This window comes from Cricetulus griseus, chromosome 4 (genome assembly GCF_003668045.3).
Source record: "Cricetulus griseus strain 17A/GY chromosome 4, alternate assembly CriGri-PICRH-1.0, whole genome shotgun sequence".
Lineage (NCBI taxonomy): Eukaryota > Metazoa > Chordata > Mammalia > Rodentia > Cricetidae > Cricetulus > Cricetulus griseus.
The window spans coordinates 150,694,571-150,721,132 of NC_048597.1; the positions used below are offsets into that span (position 1 = coordinate 150,694,571).

At 36.6% G+C, this 26,562-nt stretch overlaps 2 protein-coding genes across 2 annotated transcripts; both read left to right on the top strand.

Annotated features, from left to right (window-relative positions):
* Nucleotides 1-1,021: 1,021 nt before the first annotated feature.
* On the top strand, nt 1,022-4,314 carry LOC100750516 (olfactory receptor 8B3-like). Its single transcript, XM_027412259.1, has 2 exons — nt 1,022-1,033; nt 3,370-4,314. The coding sequence occupies exons 1-2, from the start codon at nt 1,022-1,024 to the stop codon at nt 4,312-4,314; spliced, it is 957 nt and encodes a 318-aa protein (XP_027268060.1).
* Nucleotides 4,315-25,121: 20,807 nt separating this feature from the next.
* LOC100774997 (olfactory receptor 145) lies at nt 25,122-26,057 on the top strand. The gene has a single exon (XM_027412260.1). The coding sequence runs from the start codon at nt 25,122-25,124 to the stop codon at nt 26,055-26,057; it is 936 nt and encodes a 311-aa protein (XP_027268061.1).
* The last annotated feature ends 505 nt before the right edge of the window (nt 26,058-26,562 follow it).

The following is a 26,562-nucleotide window of genomic DNA, read 5'->3' on the forward strand; positions in this document are numbered from 1 at the left end:
TCAGGTGGTTCTAGCTTACATCAAATTGACAGAAAAACAGCCAGTAACCTGATGGCAGGTTAACTACATCGGACTATTTCCTTCATGGAAATGACAATGCTTTGTCCTTAGTGGAGATTTAGACTCATTTATAATCCATTTGAGTACCCCTAAATTTTTTCCACAGCTTGTCTGGTAGGTTCAGGCATGCTCTACTCCATGGCTACTACTCTACTCCATGGCTCCTTGTGCTGCAATTAGAATGCACGTCACCATTAGCTTTTCCCCTGTTCTTCTCAAAGTACAAAACCTCAAATTCTCTGTATTACCCCTTCCATCTTGGGCCTTCAACTGCTACTGTGCCTTCAGCAGTGGCCTCTTCTGGCCTCTCACAGTGCCAAATCTCAGTGCTCTCCATAACCTCTAATTTGTCCAATACAAAGTTACAAAGTAGTCAACAATAAATAAGACTCAGCTGTGTGTGTGTGTGTGTGTGTGTGTGTGTGTGTGTGTGTGTGTGAGAGAGAGAGAGAGAGAGAGAGGGAGAGAGAGAGAGAGAGAGAGAGAGAGCAAGCAAGAGAGAGAGAGACAGAGAGAGAGTATGTGTTTGTGTGCATATATGAGTGTGTGTGAGAGAGAAACAGGGAGAAACACACAGAGAGAGACAATAATGATCTGGCAAGAAGTAGCTGTCAATTTGAGAATGAGGTGTAATGTGGAAGGGGTTAAGGAAGGAGATTTTAAGGGGAGGCACTGGGAAAAAAGGAATGGAGAAACTGATATAACTATACTTTATTAAAATGTTTAAAAATAAAAGCAAAAAATATTTTTAAATAAAAACTGTGATCTTGTCTTGGAGGGTTAGGCATGTAACCCAGGCAGAGAAGGAGCATATTCAAGGAATGGAGTTTGATCCCAAACACTGTAAACACATAGCCAACAATAACAAAAACTTACTTGAAATTGATTTTTAGAAATATTTGTGAGTTCATACCTGAAACATGTTACCACATTGCTGGAAAGAAAACATTGATGAAGCAATATGAAAATATGGGTATAGACTTTGTGGTACATACCAATTTCCCTTAATAGATAAATATTTTGGGAGAATGAAGTTCACTGTTGCTCAAGATTGGACAATCCCTGAAGAGAAAGCCAGACCAGATTAAAGCACTGAGTCCCCAGGGAAGTAAATAGATGCAATTGCCCAGTATGTATATATATATCCAATTGACTAATTTTTATCTATATCTAGCATCTCTTCTCTTAGCATCTACCTGTCTCATATTAAAAAGTACATTAGGCTTTAAACCCATGTGACCTCTTTTTTCGGGTATCTCAAACTATCAATTGTGATCATTAGAAAGGCTATCTATATTTCCTATTACTCCTCAGAAGGTTAATAATTATTTTATATGTTATGATTAATAGCTCAAAATATATACTGGGATAGGAGAGATTATTTTTATTCTGTATCATTTTAAAATTAAAGGAATTGAAGTCTTATAGTCCAATATGGCACTTCTAGAATTATAGGAGTGAATTCAGTTATAAGGAAACATCATTTTCTCTCATAAAAAGGTAAGTTTACAATTAATAATTTCAATTAGTGATTTATACTACTTACTATGCTTTTTGCAAATTTATTGGCATACCGCTAACATTTAAAATTTTGAACATTATATTTTAACTTAAATGTTCATTATGAAATGACTCAACAATGAAGCTAATACAAATATGCTTCCCCTGTTTATAAGATGCTTCTTAGGTATTCTGGGTGCACATATTCAGTGAGAGGATATATGAAGATATGTTCTGTTAGTTAATCCCAAGTATATATAATATCACATGTTTATCATAGTCAACATGTGAACATCAGAACCCAATTTTGTTTCATTATTGAAAATTTTAAACTTGATTTTGCATCAACTGATTCCCTTCCTGACACCAACAACCAATAGTCTACTGTTTGCTTATGAGAATGTAACTGATTAAGACTGCAATTCAGAATATAAGATGAGGTGTTTCCCTGTCAGTGACTTGCCTTTATTTAATCTGCATAATAGTTCCACACTGTTGGAATATATGTTGCTTCAGGATGCATGGTTTTCTTTGCATTTTTTGCAGCCCCAGAATTCAGTGACTTGACTGGAAGCATCTTAAAGGTGAGCAGAAAACATTCAGATGCTGAACAGAGTGATGATGGCAGGGGTTTCAGCAGTAATTTTCAACTCCATGGGCATTTCTCACAGTACTCCTCATTTATGAGTTTCTTTGTGTCAGACAGTACCTTAACCTTTTAGCTTCCAAATCTACTGAGTCCAATCTGGTACCTCACCATCAGGTTCCTATAATTTATAGAAGTGCCAGGGAAAAAGAAAAGTCCTAAAGACATGGTATCTGGGTGTTGTATGAACTTTTCCAAGGGATATTTGAACAAATGATTACTTATTTTAGATAGAGTAAGAAAACTGGACCAAAGTAATGATTTTAACAATGCCTATTTGAAGAAATAATGAGTTTATTGAACTTACTGCAGCATAGATTAGGTGTGACTATCAGGGGTATGGATGACCCCAACACATCTACATCAGAGAAAAGTCTTATCCCAGGATGTATGGTAATTTCCACATAGCTGCACAGATGGAGTGCCCCTTTCACTAACCTTCCACATTCTACATAGCCAGTACCCTAAAACACCATGTAAATCTGAGGAAAATTACATACAGCTGAGAATTTAGCACTGAGTGAATAGTGGGAATTTCATGTGACCTCTGATCCTCTCTACCCTCTTCTGTTAGGGAACATCCAGGCAGAAACTTGAGGATCTTTGGCAGGTAATCATAACTTCTCTTAATAAGTCAGTAATTTATATTGTACTTTCAAGCCAGAACCCTACACTAAATAGATTAGGGCAACCCTATCTTGTCCAATTCCACTTCATCCTTCTCCCCTGAATTTAATAACAGTTAATTTGGAATCTGGCAAATGGCAACAGTGGGATCATCTTTGATGGTGAAACTAGTGATAATCTGTTGATTTTTAATTTTAAGACTATAATATGGTGTTTAAGTCATTATATATTAAAGTATCATATGAAAAATTTCAATTGATTATTTTTTGGCACAGGGAATCTTGTAGCCTATGCTGGATTTGAACTTACTTAAAGCCTAGGATAACTTTGAAGGCCTCAGTTTCTTCTGACTCCCTCTCAAGTGCTGGAATAACAGGCATGTAACACCATACTTGGCAAGTGATTCTTTAATTCTATTTTGAGCACTTTCAGACATTGTCATCTTATACCGCATATTTTTGGGAGAAGCTATTGCTGGAAGATCTAAGTTGTACTCCAGTTTTTCTATATTATTTTCTGCCCACAAATTCTCTTAGAGAAGAATGGTTCTAGCAAATGGCTCTATCGTGACTGAATTTATTCTCTTGGGATTAACAGACCAGCCAAGTCTCCAAATGCCTCTTTTCTTACTCTTTCTATTAATGTATATGATCACAGTATTAGGAAATTTGACGTTGCTAATTTTAATTGTGTTAAATGCTCATCTACACACCCCCATGTATTTTTTCCTCTTTAATTTGTCCTTTGTAGATCTCTGTTATTCTTCGGTGATTACACCCAAAATGATGATGAATTTCATACTAGAGAAAAACCTTATCTCCTATATGGGCTGTATGTCACAACTCTACTTTTTTTGTTTTTTTATAATTTCTGAATGTTATGTACTAATGTCAATGGCCTATGATCGGTATGTAGCTATCTGCAATCCACTCTTGTATAATACTGCCATGTCCCCAAGGGTGTGTTCTTATCTTATGTTTGGTTCATATTTGATGGGATTTTCTGATGCTATGATCCACACTGGTTGTATGCTTAGACTAACCTTCTGTGATGGGAACACCATCAACCACTATTTCTGTGATGTCCTTCCTTTGTTGCAGCTTTCCTGTACCAGCACCTATGTAAATGAAACAGAAATTTTCATTGTTGGGGGAAAAGACATAATTTTGCCCAGTGTCATCATTTTTGTCTCTTACGGCTTTATCCTTTCCAGCATCCTCCAAATAAAGTCCACTGTGGGTAGATCCAAGGCCTTTAGCACCTGCAGTTCCCACATAATTGCTGTGTCTCTGTTCTTTGGATCATGTGGGTTTATGTACCTGAAACCTTCTTCTGCCGTATCAATTGATCATGGAAAAATCTCTTCCATTTTTTATACCATTGTGGTTCCAATGTTGAACCCATTAATATATAGTTTGAGAAACAAAGATGTTAAAATTGCCCTAAGAAAGATCCTAAACAGGAAGAAAATTTTTATATAGTTATAACAGAAATTTTTAGTATTTTATACATTTTTAGTCACAGCTCTTATATAGGATTCATAGATATTTTGATAATTATTGTTCCTTTTAGCTTTTTGCCTGTTTATGAATAGTGATAAGTGAACATATCATTTCTTACTGTTATTATAACAAGCTTATTAGAAAATATGAATGAATCTGACATTGATTATAGTTAACAGTAGATTGCCACCATTTCACTGAGGATAGTTTTTATTTTCACTTGAAATGAATTCCAGGTCAGACATTCTGTCTGTACCATTCTCTACCCTTACTTCATGAGGAAAGAATATGTTGCTTTCAAATACCAGAACTGAATTGTCATAGATCTTTCCTCATTCACATTTAAACACAGCATACCTTGCAACTGTAAATTCTGTGCAGCAAATAGTCTTGCAGATGTGTTATGATTGTCTTATGGAGATAAAACAATGCCTATCAGATTGTGAATATATGTCTACTTTATAAACAGGGTTCTGAAACTTAGAGAGATTGACAGCCTGCATTTTCTCGCACAGCCATTTATGACAAAATATCAATAACAACTATAAGTCATCAAAATTCAAACCTATCAAATTGTTCACTATACTTTTTGTCTGCATTTCCTGCAAATCCATTAAAAGAAAGAGTAAAATAATATTTCCACTTAATAATTTGACTTCTTTGTTTTATAAGTTGAAGTTTACTAAAATAATTATAACATTTCCACCTCCTTATTTGACGGTACTTTGCTTCTTTTCTCTTCTATAAATCCATACAAGAATTGTATCAAGGGGAGGAGAGCTGGAGGAGTGGAGGGAGGGAAGGCTGTGGTTGGGATGTATTATATGAGAGAATAATCTATTTCTGATAATAAAACAATTCACATTATACATTGATAGGAGGGAAAGAGTTGCATCATTTTTTTGTTGAAGAAAGATATTTAATTGGAGGCCCCTTTTCTTAGGAAAAATGATGGATGTGGCAAAATGTAGTTCTGGGATAACTGACTCAAGTTAGAGACACAGTTCCTTTGTACAAAACATTTGAAAACTTTTCAGCCTGTTTTTATTATGATAATGGAGCACAAAGGACACATGCAGGTGAAAGAGACACTCACTGCAAATATACCAGATCTCAATGTGGAGAATCACCAGTGAAAATCTAAACTGCACTTTGAACCAATTTTATGTTACTTTGTGAATCTTTAGTTACTGTGATTTCTCTCCTTGACTCATAAAACATTGGCCATACTTATTATTCATGATGAAAATGGCTTAACAGAGTTTCGAGATTGAGTGAAAACATTATGGACACATTTAGAGGGTGAAGAAGAAAGGATTCAACTTCAGAACACACAGCAGTTAATGGTGTTGAAAACCCAAAGTGAGAAGAAGTAATTCAGAAACAAAACAGTGGAGGAAACAGAATTTCTATTATCTCTTTTGTAGACTATAGGGTTTCTCTAGAGATGATATTGGGTTGTTACATAACACTAAAGAATGGCTAATTTAAGCAGGCAGAAGGCTTTGCTTGTAGCTCAATCACTACATCAGTCTTGTTTTCCTACATTATTGCTAATGAATTTTAAGTTAAAACTTCACTTTACTTGAAAGAGTAATAAGATTTTTGGAAGACATGATTCATAACTAGAAAACTTAGTGACTGTACTCTTGAAAGAATGCTGTAATTTTTCTTAAGAGAATACAGGCAAAGGGTGACAAAAGTGAAATTCCCAATCTGATACCATGGCTCAGTTTAAGTGTTTTAACATAACTGTAATAACACATGCCATTTCCCCAAGTTTTCTATCCATGTGTAGAGATTGGGGAATTTTACCTAAGTGGTTTGTGGCTGCAATTGCTAGGTTTGGAGTGGTTGGCATGGCTTAATTTCTGGCTTTTGATTTCAAGTGTTCCCAGATGTCACTCATGTGAGTCCAACGTCAACACACTTAATTTTTCTAGAATTGTATTTCCTTAAAAGAGTTGAACTTGAGAGTAGTTTCTTTTCATTTATATACAATAACTTTTGGTAAAACCATTTTCATTAATATGATAGTAAAGTTATGTCCCACACTGATTAATTCCAAATGTTTTTTAACATAAATTCAGTCTTAAAATTTATTATGTTAGCCCACTGACTAGATTGAGGAGTAATATAGAATTTCTCTATGATTTTGGCAGTTGGTTTTTGGTTCTAGCTTTAGGACATTTGATTAATAAGGGCAGCAACTTGAAGAGGATACATAGGTCACCAGATGGGCTCTGATGTACAAATATGTGTCTTTATACATTGAAAATCCACTCTGCAAAGAATTACATCCTGAGGGCAGGCCCACTGTTTTACTCAGTGAGGAGTCTAATGTAACCATCTGCATGATTTAAAGTCTTTCTCGGATTGAATTAAGTTAACCGTTGACAAATGTCATATTGCCCCAGAAGGAATGTTGTGCACTGCTTCCTTTTCAGTAGTTTATCTGTCAGTCTTCATGCTAACTAGGAAATTTTTAGAAGCCAGAGGGGAGAGAGTCTCACCTAGCTTCATCGTTGTTAATGTTGATGCTCAGAGATATCCTCAACTTGCTCCAAATCGCAATAAAAAGTGCTATGATTGAGACAGACTTTTCATTCAAAGTAAATAATTATAAAACAAAATAAAAGTATGGTGATTAACACAGAAATCCACATGTGGGTAAAGTGCAGAGAATAAGAGACCATGAAATGCTCAACTCTATTGGAACAGTTATAATACACCCTTCCTCCTAAGGCCCAGGGTTCATTCTAAAAATGGAGAAAGATTTTAAGAACAAGAGGTGGTAGCTGACTATAAGGAAAGAGTGTTTTCTGGACACAGCAGGACAGTTACACACATTAGTTCCAGCTAGTTGTGACAGCATACCCAAGAACTGGGTAAATGCAAGCCAGTAAGACACAATCTCAACATTGACAGAGGAAGTGGTTGCGAAGTAGTTCTACTACTATCCAACAAGTTGTTACACCCTAATAGCTGAGGAAGAATCAGTTTTCGTTAAGGGGGTGACCCTTGAAAGGCTGAGCATGCTCCAATGGAAAGCCACACACCTAAGAAAAGTATGTGTAACACAAACTGTGTGATTGACTTCAAAATCCAAAGAAAGGGGGTTAAGGAAGGAGTAGTGGAGCTTGGAAGACTTGAGGAAGAGAGTAAACATGTCAAAATATATTATTTGAAAGTTTCAACCAAAAAAATAAGAACAATGGTACTTATTTAATGAATAGAAGTGGTGATGTACACAGTAAGAACAAAAACAAACAAAATGTTCAGGAAGTATTTTAAGTAGTTCATACTTTATAGCACTGTTGTTCAAGTTTGATGAGTGAAATATCCATATTTTATACTGCAGGCATAGTAAATGGAAATATAAGGTGACATATGCCATCATCCTTTATGGGTGTTTTTACCCCATGCTACAGCAAGTAATGCATGCTTGAATACCATATTTCACTTAATTTCATAGTTATCTCAGCCATATGATCAGTCCAAGCAAGGCTGAGATGGCTGCTTCTCTCTTTCTTTGGAATACATATTTACTCCAAGGGACTTACAGTGATGTGGCCTACAACAATCACACTCATCACAGATGTTACTTCAAAACTAGTGTCTTTTCCATATTTTCTTTGTATTTGGAACCTAAATAAAAATGACAATCAGGCTTTGTTTGAGTGATGAAGCTCCAAACATTTCCAGAGGATTTTTTGAATGGAATCAGCATGTAAATAATAAAGAATTGATTCAGCCATGTTCACAGAGAAGCACAGAGAGGATCTGGAGACTATGATACATTTCTATTTATAGGTTTGAATGGTGGTTAAAAGTCTTAATCTTCTAATACATAGAAATTTGTTTATATTTTGTTTTTACTTAAAGTATTTGTTAGAATATAATAAAGCTAAAACTTCTGTTAGATGTTATTAAATTAAGCAACATAAAAATCCACAGATAACAGAAAAAGACACTAATATTTGAACTATATAAATGTCTGATAGAATGTATCTCACCTTGGAAAAGAGCAACAGAGAAAGCACACTGAGAATTTTACATGAGTAAAGGCTTGAATCATACCTGTATCATGCCAGATATGGATGTCCACAAGACACTAGGATTCTGTAACTGAAAGAAAGTAAGTAACCCATGCTGTGCATTTGTACCATGTTTAGAACAACAATACAATAAAGAGGGTGTTGCAACATGTTCTATGATTATATTTTCTCAACTTGTTCAGCATGCTTGATAATGCTCATTATGAATCTACTGCAAACATTGTTTGCAGTTTCTTCAACCTTTATTTCACCTTTGCCTGTTGTTTTTTCTTTTATCTATTATTTTCACTCTGTAGTTGTTGTTTATTTTAATTACCCAGGATCATCTCTTTATGTCAAAATCCTGTGCTAAATGTTTTAATGCTCAGATTATTGATACATGCCGCCATAGTGAACTTGTAATTACTTAGTGTGAAAGTATACAATACATACACACACACACACACACACACACACACACACACACACACACACACACACACAAAACCTAAAATTTACAATCTTAACTATTTGGGATTTTTATTGAAAATGTATATTTTTCAAGTATTATATTCTGATTATGGTTCCCCCTCAACCAACTCTTCCTAGACCCCTCCAAACTCATCTATTCAAATCTGTGCCCTTTATCACTCTCTCTCTCTCATTAGAAAACAAACAGGCATCTTAAAAGGATATAAAATAATAAAATAAGATAAAACAAGCAAACACACCTGTATAGGACAAAACGAACAAAAGAACAGAAAAACAAAGAACCAAAGAAAAATTAGACAAAGAACATATAGATGTAGAGACACACACATTGGTATGCACAGAAACCCCCTAACACACAAAATGAGAAAACTTAATATATAAGCAAAACACATGGAGAGTAAGGAGAGTATAACCAAAGCATTATGAAAAAAATAAATAAGCAAATTAAACAAACAAGTAAAATAAAGCTGAGTTCATTTTCTGTTGCTATCTAATGCTGAGCATGGAGCCTGACATTGAGAGTGGTTTCTTTACTCGATGATATCCATTAGAGAAAAAATAATTATATTTAATAGTGGTTATCATTTGGAGATAGATTCTGGTTTGGAGATATTGGGCCTGTGTTGGCCATGTTCATACTGCCATAGTCTCTGAATTCAAATGTGTTAGTGTTGCTGGATATAAAGGCCTTATTTCCTTGTCTTCCATCCCCTCTGGCTCTTACACTCTTTCTGCCACTTCTTTCCAATGGCTCCCTAATCAGTGAGGGAAGGAACTGTCAGAGACATCTCATGGTTTCTCACTCTACATTGCCCAGCTGTGAGTCTCTGTATTTATTACTATCTATTTCAAGAGGAAGCTTCTCTGATGATGGCTGAGCAAGTAATTAATTTATGACTTTATCAGAATGTTGTCATGAGTCATTTTGTTGCAGCATTCCTTTAGTGGGATAGTAATATTTGTTTTCTCCTAGGTCCCTAGCCTATCTTGTCTCAAGTTCTTGGCTAAGAGAAAAGTGTTTGTGATGGGTTTCATCTCATTTAGTGGGTCTGAAACCCAATCAGATATTGGTTGCTTAATTTTGCAGACTTTGTGTCACTATGGTACTAGCACATCTATCATCTGTGGCACAACTGTAAATCCAAGGGCTTGTAGCTGAGTTGCTGCATCTCTTTCTACTTTGTACTTTGGCAGTATAAGGAGTAGGGGTGAAGTTTCTAGGTAGGGACAAGCTAGAATTTTTCCGTGTTCAATGAGCTGTATAGGCTTTATTTTCAGCAACAGGGACTTAGAATCAGTTTGCTGAGACCAACTAATCCTGGCAATACCTTGGGTTATTTGGGGGTTCCCATAGATTCCCTTTGTCTAGGAACTCTATAAGATATAACCCATTCTTGAAACAGGAAGCTTCAATAGGTGACCAGAGATGTTCAGTTAGACCTCTATCTACCTGTTATTTTGTGATTCTATTTAAATCATTGTAGTAGTTTGAATGTAATTGACATCCAAAATCTCACAAGGAGTCCTACTTATAGGAGGTTTGGCTTGTTGGATTGGGTATGGCCTTGTTGGAAGAAATATGTCACTATGGGGGCAGTCTTTTTGGTTTCCAATGCTCAGGATACAGCCTGTGTCTCAGTTGACTTCCTGTTGCCTGCAAGATGTAGGACTCTCAACTCTTCCCCCAGCACTATGTCTGCCTGAATGCCATCATGCTCTGCACCATGATGATGATTATGATGGGCTGAACCCCTGAAATGTGAGTCCTCTCAACCAAATGTTTTTGTTATAGTAATTTCCATGGTCATGATGTCTTTTCACAGCAATAGAAAATTAACTAAGACAATCACCTTCACATATGTACATATTTTAGGAAGCTTCTACTATATTAGATTTTCATAGATGTTCTCTAATGGCCCTTAGTTTTAGCTGTCCCTCCCTGTACTCCCTCTCTTATTCAGTCCTTTCATCTCCATCTCCATCTGATCATTGCATCATAATCCCCCATCCATCCATAATTATCTGTGCTATTTCCCCTTCCTACATTGATCCAATCCTCCCCCCAAATCCCTTACTCTATACCTAACCCCTGTAGTTATATGGATTCTAGCCTGCATATCAAGACTTGGCAATTAATATCCATACAATCCACATATAACCAAATATTTTCTATATTTGTCTTTTGGGTCTAGGATACTTCTAGCAGGATGATTTCTACTAGCCCCATCAACTTACATGTGAATTTCATTCTTTTTCACAGCTGAGTATTAGTTTACTGTGCAAATGTACTGTATTTTCTTTATCCATTCATCTGTTGATGGACATCTAGTCTGTTTCCAATAAATGGCTATTATGAATATACCAACAATGAACATTGGTGAGAAAGTGTTTATGTGGTAGGATAAAGCATCCCTTGGGGGATATTCCCAAAAATGATACATTGGCTCTCGAGGTAGACCTACTCTCTTCTTTCTAAGGAATCATCATAATGATTTCCAAGAAGCTATACAAGTTTACACTCTTATCAGCAACTAATGAGTATTCCTCTTTTTCTACATCCTTGCCAGCATGCATTGTCACTTGCTTTGTTGATTTTAGGCATTCTGTGATTAGTACAATGAAATTTCAAAGTAGCTTTGATTTACATTTCATTGTTGCTTTTAGTTAATTTGGGTAAGTGTTTGTCAATCTTATTGATATTCTCAAAGAATCAACACTATTTAATAGATTTTTTGTATTATTTTGTTTGTTTCTATTTTATTGATTTCAGCCAAGAAATTCATTTTTTATTACTGTCTCATCCTTCTGTGAGTTACCTCTTCCTTCTGCTTAAGAGGTTTTAGGTGTACCATTAAGTGTCTATTGTGAGGTGTCTACAATTATTTTTAATGTAGGCTCTTAAAGCTCTGAACTTGACTCCTAGAACCACCACCATATAGCTCATAAATTTGGATATGTTCTATTTTATTTTCATCTAATTCTAAAAAGTTTTCAACGTCTTTCTTACTTTCTATTTTGAACATTTTTCATACAGTAGTGAGTTTTCCAGCTTCTATGTGTTTAAAAACTTTCTGTTGTTGATATCAAACTTTAATCAGTGGTTATCAGATAACATGAGGATGTTATTTCAATTTTCTTGTATTTGTTCAGACTTGTTTTGTGTCCAGGTATTTGGTTAGTTTTGGAGAAGCTTCCATGAGCTCTGAAAAAGAAGTTATATCCTTTTATTCTTGAGTGAAAATACTTTGTTAATATCTATTAGGTGTATTAGGTTTATGATTATATTTAGCTCCAACATTTTTCTGTTTATTCATTTATTTTTTGGTCTAGATTATATTTATATTGGCTGAAGATCTGTGTTGGATCCACAAACTATCTCTGTATGTTAGTCAACATGTGATTTTAACTGGAGTAGTGTTCCTTTTATGAACTTGTGTTTGCTGCATAGGTGTTTAGAATTGTAATACCTTCTTGGAGATTTTTCCTTTGATGAGTATATAATGTCCTTCCATATCTCTTTGGCATAGCTTTGGTTTGAAGTCTATGTTGTCAGAAATTACAATGTTAACAGCAGTTTGGTGTTGGGGTCCATTTGCTTGGAATATCTTTTTCATTGTTTTACCCAAAGTTAATGTCTGTTCTTGAGGTTGAGGTGTGCATGGATGCAGCAGAAGGATGGATCCTGTTTCCATATCCAACCTGTTAGTCTGTGTCTTTTATTGGGGAATTGAGGCCATTAAGTTTTAGAGTTATCAATGAGCAGTATTTGTTGATTCTCATTATTTTGTCCATCTCATGTGGGACTCTCCTCCCCTTTTTGAACTGATTCTCTGAGATTACTTATTCCTTGTGTTTCTCAAGTGTGGTTAAGTAGTTAATCTCTTCAGGTTGAAGTTTTCTTTCTAATTCTTCCTGTAAAGATGGGTTTGTATATACATACTGCTTAAAATTATTTTTTATGACTTCCTTTCTTTCTCCATCTATTATAATTGAAAATTTTTATGAGTACTGTAGTCTGGGCTGGCATCAGTAGTAGTTTAGAGTTTATAGGACTCATAAGACATCAACACAGGCTCTTCTGGCTTTTAGAGTCTTCATTGAAAAGATAGATATTATTCTAATAGATATGTCTTTATATGTTATGTTGTCTTTTTTTCATTTGCAGGTTTTAATCTTTTTTCTGTACATACATCGTTTTGATCATTATGTGTCATGGGGAATTTCTTTTCTCTTTCCTTGTATTTGGTGTCCTGTATGCTTCTTATCTTTTGATAGGCAACCCCTTCTTTAGCTTAGGGAAATTTTCTTCTATGATTTTGGTGAAAATATTTTCTGGCTTTAACTTGGATTTCATCTCCTTCATCTATTCCTATTATTCTTAGAATTTGTCTTTTCATAATGTCCCAGATTTCCTGCCTGCTTTGTGTCTGGAATGTTTTAGATTTTAGATTTAACATTTTTTGAGGTATCTATTTTTTTTTATCATGTCTTCAATACTTGAGATTCTTCCTTCCATCTGTTTTACTCTGCTGATGAGGCTTGCCTTTGGGTTTCCTGATCAAGTTTCTAGCTATGTTTTACTTTGATTTATTTTTATTTTTTCCTCAATTTGGGTTTTCTTTATTGATTTTATTTCAACTTTCATGTACTGAACAGTTTTCTTCATTTCATTCTACTGTTTCTGTTTCTGCAGACTCCATTAATAGATTTATGCATATCCTGTATGAGGTCCTTGAACATATTAATAGTAGCTGCTTTGAAATCCTTTTCTTGTGTTTTCAGCTATATTTCATTTCTCAGAACCTACTGTAGGATATGCACCAGGGTCTAGTGGAACATGTTGTCCTGGTTATTATTGTTTGTGTTCTTACACTGCTGTCTAGACATCTGGTTTGGGATTATTGTAAATCTAGGCTTTCATTTTCAGTCTTGCCATGTTGGTTTGGTTTTCTGATCCTTGGTTTTGATTGCCCTCTCTGGATCTGAAGAGCATGTGGTGGCTGTGGGTTAATTTATATGGTGTGCTTCTGTGTCCTTGCCAGGTGTGACAACTAGGAGTCCTGGGTAGATCTTCTTTCTAAGTGCTGGGAGCTGTTGGTTTTTAGTTGCTGGGTAATGGAGGTGGGTTAGTAAGGCTGGAAGTAGCCTTGAGAGGATCCACAGGAAGGAGGGAATGAGGCTCTTCTATGAGGATCTATTAAGTCCACAATGAATGGAGGAAGAGAGGGAGGACATTCCCCTAAAGGTGGTTTGCTACTAGGAACTTGGAATTGAAGCAATGGAAGAGGAGTGAAGAACACTTACCTGTTTAATTGGCCAACATGGCTAGTGGGTTCCCAGAGACACTGTCTTGGGTGTTGGCAAGTGAAACAAAAGGATGGGATGAGGAAAGAGAGCATTTGCTCAATTCTCTGTTTGTGGGGAATGCAGGAAGGAGAGGCCACAGAAGATGGTATAATACAAATCTAGTGGTAAGCCCGGGAAATTAGAAATGGAGAGTGAGAATGAAGATAAAATTCTCCTACCTCATTTCCTTACCAGCTTAGCCAGAGAGTTACCAGGGAGAGACTGCATTGGGTGTTGGTCAAGATGATGGTGTAAGAAAACTCTTAGCCATTTGGAATGTACATTTTAGTCTTCATAAATATGTTTTAAAGCTGTGTAACCATCATCATTATTCTACTAGGCAAGTCATTATGAGGACTAGAGTTTGGATTCCAGAATCCACATAAAAAAACAGGCATCCTGTCAACTTTAGGTCAACACTTCTACTTTTAGTTTACTGTACTTGTGATAAGCCCCAGGCTGTTATTGCCACTGTCCAAAGCTGGTCAGTGTTTTACCTCTGAAGGCAAGGCTAAGCCCCTTCTTTAAAGTGCTTTATTACATTGGATAACTATTTCTATTTCTTACACACATTTAATTCTTTTCTCAAATATGTCCATTCCCTCCCAATTTTGTGAGGTGAATATTTTAAATATTTTGAGCGGAATAGTGAGTGTGTGTGTGCTTGTATGTACATATATATGTGTCTATATATGAAATGCCAATCTTTCAATATCCATTCATCTATTGATGGAAAACTAAGCTTATTCCAATTCTTTGTTATAATGAGTAATTCATCAATAAACATGAAAGTGCAAATATCTTTTGGTAGGATATAGAGCTGTCTTGCTATATGTCTAGGAGTGCACAAGTTTTCCTAGAGCTTATCTTTATACCCTCAGATAAGTATAGCTTTCACAGACTTATCAAATGAGCTTCTCTTTTGCAATAATAGAGACTGGTAAGGAGATTTGTAACTACAGAACATAAGGGCCTGTGAGATGCACAGCCCCAACTGATAATTTTGTGAGAGAAGACCTGCAGCTGAGGAAAATTTTCTTCACAGAAGGAGCAGAAAGATGGTAAGAGCCAGAGACAGAGGATGTCTGCTTTGAGTGTCCCCTAGACATGGTGGGGAAAAAAAGAACCCATGAATTTTCAACAATATGATACACTGAACAAAAGCAGCACACCCGACCTGTGGAGCAGAAAGGGTATGGGATAGGTAGGTTGTTAGTGGGAGGCAAGGGAGGATGGGAGGGAGAGTGTGAGGAACCAAAAATTTAAATTAATAAAACTTAGGCCAGAAAAGGGAACATCTAATAGTAAAAGAAAATTTAACTCCTTAAATAAGGAGTGCAATGGCTAGTGCCTGATCCTCTGCTCTCAGAGAAGGGGAGGTAACTGTCCACCAATCCTGTTAACATTTCTTTGCTAATTACTGGTTGTAAAAATCCCCCAGCCCAAGGGATATTTGATAGAACCTGTGACCCTGTAACCATGAAAGCCCATGCCCTGTCTTATCTTACTCAAATGTATCTCACTTAAAATATATAGCTACTCACAGCCACTGAGATCAACAATTGATAAATGGGACCTCCCTAAATTAAGAAGCTTCTGAAAGGCAAATGACACAGGCAGTAAGACAAAACAGCAGCCCACAGACTGGGAAAAGATTCACCAGCCCCACATCTGACAGACTGCTGATCTTCAAAATTTACAAAGAACTCAAGAAGCTAGTCTCCAAAACACCAAACAATCCAATTAGAAAGTAGGGTAGAGAACTAAATAGACAATTTTCAATAGAGGAATCTAAAATGGCTGAAAGATGCATAAGAAAGTGTTCAACATCCTTAGCCATCATGGAAATGCAAATCAAAACAACTCTGAGATACCATCTTACTCCTGTCAGAATGGCTAAAATCAAAAACACCAATGACAGTTTATGCTGGAGAGGATGTGGAGAAAAGGGAACACTTCTTCACTGCTGGTGGGAGTGCTAACTTGTAGAGGCACTTTGAAAACCAGTATGGTGACTCCTCAAGAAAATGGGAATGAGTCTACCACAAGATCCAGCAATTTGACTCTTAGGCATATACCCAAAAAAGCATATTCATACAACAAGGACATCTGTTCAACGATGTTCATAGCAGCACTATTTGTAATAGCCAGAAGCTGGAAGCAGCCTAGATGCCCCTCAACTAAAGAATGGATAGAGAAAATGTAGTACATTTACACAATGGAGTACTACTCAGCAGGGGGAAAAATGGAATCTTGAAATTTGCAGGAAAATGGATGGAACTAGAAGAAATCATTCTGAGAGAGGTAACTCAGTCACAAAAAGACAAACATGGAATATACTCACTCATAGATGGATTTTAGACATAGAGTAAAGGATTACTAGCCTGCCATCTACACTGCCAGAGAAGCTAGTAAACAAGGAGGACCCTAAGAGAGACAAACATGGTTTTCTGGAGAAGGGGAAAGAGTCAAGATCCTCTGAGCAAATTGAGAGCATGGGAAGAGGGGGGAGGAAGCTAGGGGAATGAGAAGGGAAGAAGAGGAGGCATGCAGAGGACATGAGGGAGCAGAAAGGTTGAGTCAGGGGAAGAATAGAAGATAACAAGAATGGAGATACCATAACAGAGGGAGACATTTTAGGTTTACAGACAAATCAGGCACTAGGGAAATGTCTGGAGATCTACAAAGATGATACCCGCTAACAATCTAAGCAACAGAGTAGAGGGCATCTTAAATGGCCTCCCCTGATAATGAGATTGATGACTGACTTATATGCCACCTGATAGCCCTCATCCAGCAGCTGGTGGAAGAAGAAACTGACACCCACAACTTATTACTGAACTGAACTGGAATCCAGGTGCAGAGAAGGATGAGTGAAGAGCAAAGGGGTCCAGACCAAGCTGGTGAAACCCACAGCAACAACTGACCTGAACATTGGGAAACTCTTGCTCCCCAGACTGATAGCTGGGATACCAGCATGGGTCTGATCCAGACCCCAGGAACATGGGTTTCATTGAGGAAACCTTGGAAATCTACAGGACCTCCTGTAGTAGTTCAGTACTTATCCCTAGCATAGGTGTGGACTTTGGGAGCCCATTCCACATAGATAAATACTCCCTGGGCCAAGATACACGGAGGTGGGCCTAGGCCCTGTCCCAAATGATACGATAGACTCTGATGACACCCTATGGAAGGCCTCACCACCCACAGTGAGCAGAAAGGATATGTGATAGGTAGCATTTTAGTTGTGGGGGTGGTAGGGGAAGACAGGAGGGAGAAGGGAACTGAGATTGTCATGTAAAACAATCTTGTTTCTAATTCAAATAAAAAATCTGAAAGAAAAAAATAACAAAAAAATGTAATATATATATATATATATATATATATATATATATATATATATATATTGCTTTACTCTGTACTTTATATGACCTGAAGTAATCATGGAAACTCTGTAATTTGTGGCCTTCAACCTTACAGTCTGCCCTTTATTTTTTATTTTTTTCTCCATTTTTAATTTAAATTAGAAACAATATAATTTTACATGTCATTCCCAGTTCCCTCTCCCTCTCCTCCTCTACTGCCCCCCACTAACACCCTATTTATCCTGTACTATTTCTGCTCCCCAGGGAGAGTGAGGTCTTGCATGCAGGTCCTTCAGAGTCTGTTATATCCTTTGGGATAGGTCCTAGGCCATCCCCCCTGTGTCTAGGCTGAAGGAGTATCCCTCTATGTAAAATGGGCTCCCAAAGTCCATTCCTATGCTAGGGATAGGTACTGAAACACTACAAGGGGCCCCATAGATTTCTATGGCATCCTCTCTGACACCCACATTCATGGGGTCTGGATCAGTTCCATGCTGGTGTCCCAGTGATCAGTCTGGGGGCAAGAGCTCTCCCTTGTTCAGGTCAGCTGTTTCTGTGGGTTTCTCCAGCCTGGTCTTGTCCACTTTGCTCATCACTTGTCCTTCTCTGCAACTGGATTCCAGTTCAGTTCAGTGTTTAGCTGTTGCTATCTGCTTCTATTTCCATCAGCTGCTGGATGAAGGCTCTAGGATGGCATATAATAAAAGCTTCTCATTTTGGCCGGTTGGTAAATCATTTGCCCATCATGCATTGAGATCCTCGCTCTCCAGCTTGAAATAAAAAGAAACCTTTTGCTTTTGCATCAGAGTGTTGAATCCTGGGTTAGTCTCTGTGCTCTCAGAACCTAGCACAACAGAGGGAACTGGGATTGACATGTAAAACAATCTTGTTTCTAATTTAAATAAAAAATGGAGAAAAAATTTTAAAACATGCTAATGCTCACAGAGGATTAAGAGTTATAGGCTGTCAGTGGCTCTGAGTGAATCAGTTACTTCTCTGGAGGAATTCCACTTAGGTTATTTAAACCTAAGTCATCATCCAGGACACATGGACATATGTGCAAAGCTAAGTGGACTTACTAGTTTATAAATACATATGTACATATATCTCTTCCTTTCCTTCCAGTGTAGACTTGCAGATGCCTGGGAATGTCTTTGTCTATAATCCACAGGTTGAGTTAGTCTTCCAGGTATCCACACTGATTTTTCAGCACCCTGAGGACAAAACAAAATCACACCCTCATCTCCAGTGAATTACTGAATTGGGGCCATTGAAATGTCCAGGAATAACATCTCCCCAAAGCACCATGACATTCCATTTTTTTCATAGGATCCCCAAAACTTTCAGTACCAATAGTGTCATTTTTGCCCAAATTTATAAAAATAATTTAATAAAATAGACGATAAAATGTTGTGAGGTGTAGCCATACGGCCTTACTGCCCCCTCCTTCATCTTTAAGTAATATTTAAGTTGTCCATTAGCTCTTTCCACAAAAGATTGACTAGAGTTATATGGAATACCTGTTGTTTGAATTATGTCAAACTTTTTGCAAATTTTCCAAAAAGGCTCAGCATTGTATGTAGGAGAATTTTAAAGTTTTAATATTTTCCAGGGGCATAAAATAATAAAAGCCAGTTCTAAGTCATCTGAAGTATTTAATATAAATCTGATTTTTTTCCTCATGAGGAATACAAATTTAGAGGATTCATTTTTGTAAATAGATTTTTTAGTATTTTATTATTTTTTGTAGAAAGCAAAATAACATACAAATAATGAACAAAAAAAGGAAGAAGAAACAGCTGTCTGGCTCTTTTAAATAAGTTCAACAAACTTTGACATAAAGTTGGACTATTTGACATTGTTCATTTATTTTTCTTTGTTGAATGACTGCCTAAAGTTGCGCCATTGTATGCCCTTGAAGAGCTATTGGCAGAGTTAACCCTTGATTTTGTGAAGGCCTAATACCAGTATAGAGGTAGCTGCAATCATTAGTATCTCGTTTCTTTTGAACGGGAAGGATTGCACTCTGGCATGCAGCATTATCATTCTCATATGCCAGTTTAACAACAACCATTCCTTCTTCCCTATCAGCCATCAGGTGACTGATAGCCTACAAAGACAAGAAACCAAATCTCAATATGGCTTGTCAGGACACTGTCTAATTCTAGAAAGTTCCTCTGTCTTTTCTCCCAGAAGTTGATAATTTATGCCAGGCTTGCAATGCCAGCACATTGATTTGTCCATAAGTCTCAGGAGGCTCTGAGAGATGTCACTGAGCATCACTATACAGGCCTTCTGCTGTTAACATTTCAATAGTTATGGGCACATTATTTTGTTGATTTCTAATAGCTTTGTCTTGACATCTTTCTGAATAACCACCAGTCTTTCACAGTAAATATTCACCCACAGTAAGACAAGCCTTTGCTAAGATCCTCCAGTCAGAGGGAAGAAAAGCTTCTGCAAAAACATAATCAAGAGGAGAAAATAAAAAGGAGCATGTGGTCCATACTGAGCACAAGCCTGTTTAATATCCTAAAGAAACTTAAATGAAATGAGTCTAGAGTTTTTAACTCATCACTCTGGGTTATCAGGGTTGGACATTTCACTCAATGGGAAAAGAGAGAAATCTACATTTTCTCCCATCTCTTCGGCTCCCATCTCTTGATTGGGAGAACTGTACCATGACATTAAAGGAATTAAATCTCTTATAGAGAGTGAGAGACCTCCCTAAAAAACTCAGAAAGAAATGCAGCAAAGCAGATAAAAGAAGTTTCCATGTTATCAGGAACTGCACTTGATGGAGAGGTTTTAGGAGTGGAAGCAACTGGAGCCCTAAGTGAGGGACAGAATCTGCTCCAGGCAGAGGAGAACCTGAACCTCATCCCAGAGAGAGACACTGGATGATAGGTCTTCAGGTTCTAATTTGTCTTCTATCCCCAGGATTAGTTTTGCATTTTCTGGGTCATTTTTTTTAAACTATGTCCTTTTTATCTATTGCTGTTTTTATTTCTTTCCTTTTTCTTCTAGTTCTCCGTGTAGTGCTCTCCCTAACCGGTTCCAGGATCCAGAGTTCCCTCTTCAGGGAAAGAAGGCTCCTTAATGAAATTTGGGAATATCATCAGCTTATGATGTCCTATTTTAGCTCCTTCCTCCAGCATTAAAATCTGCAGAATTTCTGCAAACAATTGTGGCTCCTTCGACCCTGCCTGTCCTGTCTTTTACTTCCAATGAATGCTCATGCCTTGTGTGCATGGTATTCCCAGGAGTTCTTTAACCTTTTTTTTTTTTTCTATTTATTTTTTTTTATTTTTGTTTTTGCTTCTTTCTTTTTTAATTTAAATTAGAAACAATCTTCATTTACGGGTCAGTCTCAGTTCCCTCACCCTCGCCTCCTCACCTGCCCCCACTAACCCATCCCTTCCCTTTCTGCTCCCTAGGGAGTATTCCCCATGGAGGGCCTCGATTTCTTTTTATTAAAATCCCCATATTTCGTGCCTCTGTTCCTGGCATGACTTGTAAGAGCTCATAGTTGCTAATGAGGCCAAGGTCACCTGATATGCCTCCAAGGAATTAAACCAGGTTCATTGGAGAGGTCACAGCAAGAATGAGATTGTGACAGTTTTATTGAGAACAATGAGAATTTTTATACCTTTATCCTCTCATGACACCTAGGCCATGCAGGCTTCATGATTCCCCATACACTACATTTTTCTATTAAGAAGAGTGAGGTAGAAACTTCAGAATTTAATTCTTCTCCATAGTTAGATTTCAGTGTTCAAAGGTATTTTGTACAACAAACCTTAGTAGATGACTCACTCTTTAGTGTTCATCTTAAAAAAGAAACACACACACACACACACACACACACACACACACACACACACACACACACACACACACACACACAAAGTGGGGGGGAAGGAAAGGAAATGAAAAGAAAAGAAATGACAAGAAAAGAAATCCCTGGGCTCAAGAGATAGTTATGTCAGTACAGTGCCTGCCACACAAATGTGAGGACTGGAGGACTGGAGTTAAGTGTCACCACACACATGAACTTTTTCATGGAGGCATAAACTTTAAAAAAATCTGTAACAGGGAAACAAAAGCTCTGGCCATGTCCTTAGGATTTTTTTAAACATAAACATCAGCAATCAGAAATCATTTGTTAATTTTATGCTATTCAAGTTCTTGGCTTTTAGCCAGAGCTATTGGGAGGATTTCATTACAAACTCAAAGGCCAGATCAGTATTTATATGTAAGACCACTTTAAAATTAAAATTAAAATTAAAATGTCTGACATACATAAGGGTGCAGAAGAATGGAGTAGAAAATTTAAAGGAAAATCAAGGACTTGCCTTTTTCTTTCCTGTCTACTGTCTCCTGGATGAAAACATTAGAGGTGGACCTGGCAGCTTATTAGAAGGGAATGAACAACCCCACAGGTCTGTGACCACATAGCTTTTACTTTAAAATAAAAAGAAATTATTTACTGCTAGCCTTTAAGTAAGATCCTAAAGCAGAATATTTCATATTTAAATAAATTAACATTTAAAGACACAACCCCTATCTCCTAGAGTTCTATTCTGTGTTCTTCCTTATGTCCTCTGAGAGGAAAATGAGCCCTAAACAGGGACAGTCTATACTAATGATCTCATACTGAAAATGTAAAGATAGATCTTACATGATCTGTCATTCAATGAGGATAGGTCATTTAAACCTGATGCATAGGAAAATATGCTTTTAACAAAAAACAGTAATGGAAATGAAAACAGCTAGGGTGAAGTAGTGTGCATTCTGTTCTGAATGCAATAAATGAGTGACAGACAGGGGTGAATGTAGGAGAGTCAGTTTTGGATCCTGTAGACATTTGTAACACTGTTTTTTTTTTTTCTGTTTGTTTTGTTTTTGTGAATGGCAATGCCAGAGATTAAACCACAATCTGATTTAATGATTTTTAAAAAAATCTTCTGACTGCTATTTGGGGAATAAACATAGAAAACAATGCATGAATTGGTAATTTAATTTTGAAGGCTTTTCTGTAATATAAAAAGAGACAATGGCCTATTAAATAAATGTTAGATTATCAAATAAGTGATTTTAAGTTAATCATGTGCCTGTTCCAAATGGTAGAGTGCATGTATTTGACTCTAGGATTCTAAAACTTGTGTTTAATATAAGAAAGATTAAGTAACTCAGGGGACTAATGATGACTTAGTAAAATTCATAGTTTAAATAGAGATGAGTTTTAGCATTCTTGATTTTCATTCTTCTATTGTACAAAGAGAGAGTGATCCTAGAGAAATGGAGAAAGGACATAAGTTAATTCATATAAAATATTTTGTAAGTTTATAGATTATGAAAAATATCCAAGCTTCATAATAGGGGAATTTGATGTAAAGGAATAGTAATATGTAATTTACTAGATTGTCACTTTTACAAAATTGTTCCTTTTATTTTGTCAAGTTATAATATAATTACATTACTTCCCCCTTCTCTTTCCTCCGCTAGATCTTCCATATATCCCTTCTTGATCTCTTGAATATTCATGACCTCTATTTTCATTAATTTTTGTTATGTACATAAATCAATACACACATGTACATATATATATATATATGTATATATATATATATATATACATTTGAGTCTCCTTATTGTGTATGATGTTGCTTGAATGTGTGTTTTCAGGGTTGAATATTTGGTAGTAGATAATCAATTGGTGTGCTTTTCCCTGGGAAATACTATTTCTTCTGCTTTCAGCATTTCTTAGTTCTTGATAGTTCTTTGTGTAAGATTAAGGTTTGTTGAGATTTGTCTGTACAAGTTCAAAGAGAATGAACAATAATTTCATAGATTACCTTGGAGATATGAATACAGTGTTTCCAAAAGCAGTTTAATATTAAACTGAAAGACAAATTCTAGAACTTTATTATACTGAAATATAAGTATGGTCATATTGATGTCTGTAGGAAAATCTCAGTGCACAATTTTTATGATGAAAGGGAAAATAGTATTTCTACTTTGACATAGATTAATTGATTAAGTTACAATGTTAGCAAAATTTTAAGTTCTTTTAGATGATAAAAGTAAAAGATCAATTGTATACTTTGTAAATTAAGTGCAAAGCCCAATAAAAATGTTTAGTCTTGTAAGCAAACAGGAACATACAGAATGTATGTGGAAGATATAAACAGGAATAACTGGGACGGGGCAAGGGGTGAACATAAAGAGAGCTAGCAAGGGAAAATACTGAGACAAAATTAAAATACAGAATTTGTCATAAAATACCATGCATCATGTAATCATGCATGATTCAATATACTATTACATGCGGAAGGTTGTTCATGAGCCTGTAATATTTTGGCAGTTGTTTACAATGACATTAGCTATGTGTTTGCTTTTGTAGCTATAAATCAAAGAATTACAAGGAGAATGATGAGGGAAGTGCAAAGTTTTCTACCTAATCTGCCCTGGGGAATGTATAATCCCAGAAGTGAAATTTGAGTTGAACGCTATCTTCAAGGACAACAGAGGAAAATTATCCTCATTGCTGTATAAATAATTTCTTAGACCTGTTCTTCCTAAAGTATTTTAATTAAGGAAAAGGATACGCAAGAGGTCTCTATATCAAATCCCAAAGATAATTCACTGAGAGCAAATGACATATAATACTACCGGTACTATGTTGAGACAAGAAATGAGAGTTGTTTAAATTTCTATTCTCTAATGTAGAGAATGGGCAGAATCATAGCAAAAAGAAATGATAGTCTTTAATTCTCAGATGAAATTAGGGATTGAGATTTACAAATGCTCAGAGCCTTTTTGTACCAAAGAAAAGGGACATTAATTTCAGAACTGCCATTTTCCTCGGAGGTAAAGCTATTTCCCTAAAGAGATGAAGGCAAAGGGCAGACTACAAGCAAAGCTCTGTGCCTTCTAGACAGAAGGGTAAGCATCATCACTGTGCTTTTGTTTACTTTCATGTGCTTTATGGCTTTGTCCAGCTTTGACTGTGAAGTGTAGAGGGTTGAAAGGTTCTTGTAGGAGGAATGTAGATCCAAAGTTTGCAATTTCTCTGTGATTTTTTTTAAATCAGAGAATTATCTGTGAAGGTGACTCTGGGTCTCCTGACAACTTAATGCTTGCTGTTAATGCTTAGGAAGCCAATGGACCACTGTCAATCTCTACTATAGATCAGTCCTCAAGATCTCCATCCAGAATGACTCACAATCTTAATCGGCTGTCAATGCAGGGTAACTAGAATGTAGTGAATGAATGTTGACAAGCATAAGCTGGAATGATAGAGACAAATAGAAGCAGAGGGGTAAGATTGCCTGTGTGTACTCTCAGCACATTTCTCAGGTGTTTTCACTATGCTTAACCTTCCACCTGTGTCTCTCTCCTAGAACCAGCAATAAACCATATAAATAGGCAAGTTTCAGGGAAGGCTCTCCAGGCTCCTGGATGCAGATTGACTATGTGTGTATAGCGTCTTGTCATAATTCTGAACATGACTCTTCTGTCTTTCAGATCCCGATAGAAGAGAATGGAAACTAGGAACATTTCCTTCATTACTGAGTTCATCCTGGTGGGTTTAACAAAATATTCAGAGACCCAGTTCCCCTTCTTCTTCCTCTTCCTAGGCATCTATGTTGTCACTGTGGCAGGAAACCTGGGCTTGCTCACTCTAATAGGACTGAATTCGTCCCTTCACACTCCTATGTACTACTTCCTCTTTAATTTATCTTTCATTGATCTCTGTTACTCTACTGTCATTACCCCCAAACTGTTGATAAACTTTGTTTCAGCCATGAACACAATTTCCTATGAAGCATGCATGACTCAGCTCTTTTTCTACTGCTTCTTTGTTAGTGCTGAATGCTATGTGTTAACAGTGATGGCATATGATCGCTATGTGGCCATCTGTAAGCCCCTGCTGTACACAGTTACCATGTCTCCTCAGGTCTGCTCTCTGTTGGCTCTCATTGTATATGTGGGAGCATTTATTGGTGCATGGGCCCACACTGGGTGCATGCTGAGATTGACCTTCTGCAAGGACAATGTCATCAATCATTACATGTGTGACATCCTTCCACTGCTGGAGATTTCTTGCACCAACACTTATATCAACGAGCTGGTAGTATTCATTGTTGTAGGTTTTGATGTAGGTGTGCCCAGCATCACCATCATTGTTTCTTACACATTCATTCTTTCTAGCATACTTCAGATTCATTCCACTGAAGGAAGATCCAAGGCTTTCAGCACTTGTAGCTCACATATAATTGTAGTTTCTGTTTTCTTTGGGTCAGGGGCATTCATGTACCTCCATCCATCCTCTGTTTTGTCCATGGATCAAGGGAAAGTGTCCACTGTCTTCTATACCATTGTGGTGCCCATGCTCAACCCTTTGATCTACAGCTTCAGGAACAAGGAAGTCAAGGTTGCCTTGAGAAAAACCTTGAGTAAGAAAATATTCTCCTGAACTGAGGGTACTATTAATTATTAAAGAAAATACTGGCTTCTTATGAAATGTGAAAAGAAAGAGCATTGGGTTTGGCATTGACCTGGTCTGAAACTTTAAAGCAGTAAGAATACCCTATCATCTGACAGAGTGATTAGAAAAAAATAAGTTAAATTTACATCATATAGTTTGTTGAATTTATTTCTTTCTTCTTTCTATGCTCATAGTAATCCTGCCTCAGTCTCCTCAATGAAAGGATTATACTCATGAAACACCATGTCTGACTGTTTTTCTTTCTTATAGTCTGTTCTTCTCAGTGTTTCTGAGTAATTTCCATAACTTTTAAAGCATAATTATCGGTTCATTATAGGTTTGAATATTATTAAAATTTAAAGTATCCCTTGTGAGACAAATATATATATATTATACTGGTAAGTTTCATTGCTGCAAAGCTGAATTCTCTCTAGGCATCTGAACTCAACACAAAAAATAATCTTGAAAGTATACATAATTTTGTAAACATTAA

Bases quoted from the DNA above. Each gene is read 5' to 3' on its own strand.
- LOC100774997 (XM_027412260.1), top strand. From the start codon at position 25,122: ATGGAAACTAGGAACATTTCCTTCATTACTGAGTTCATCCTGGTGGGT.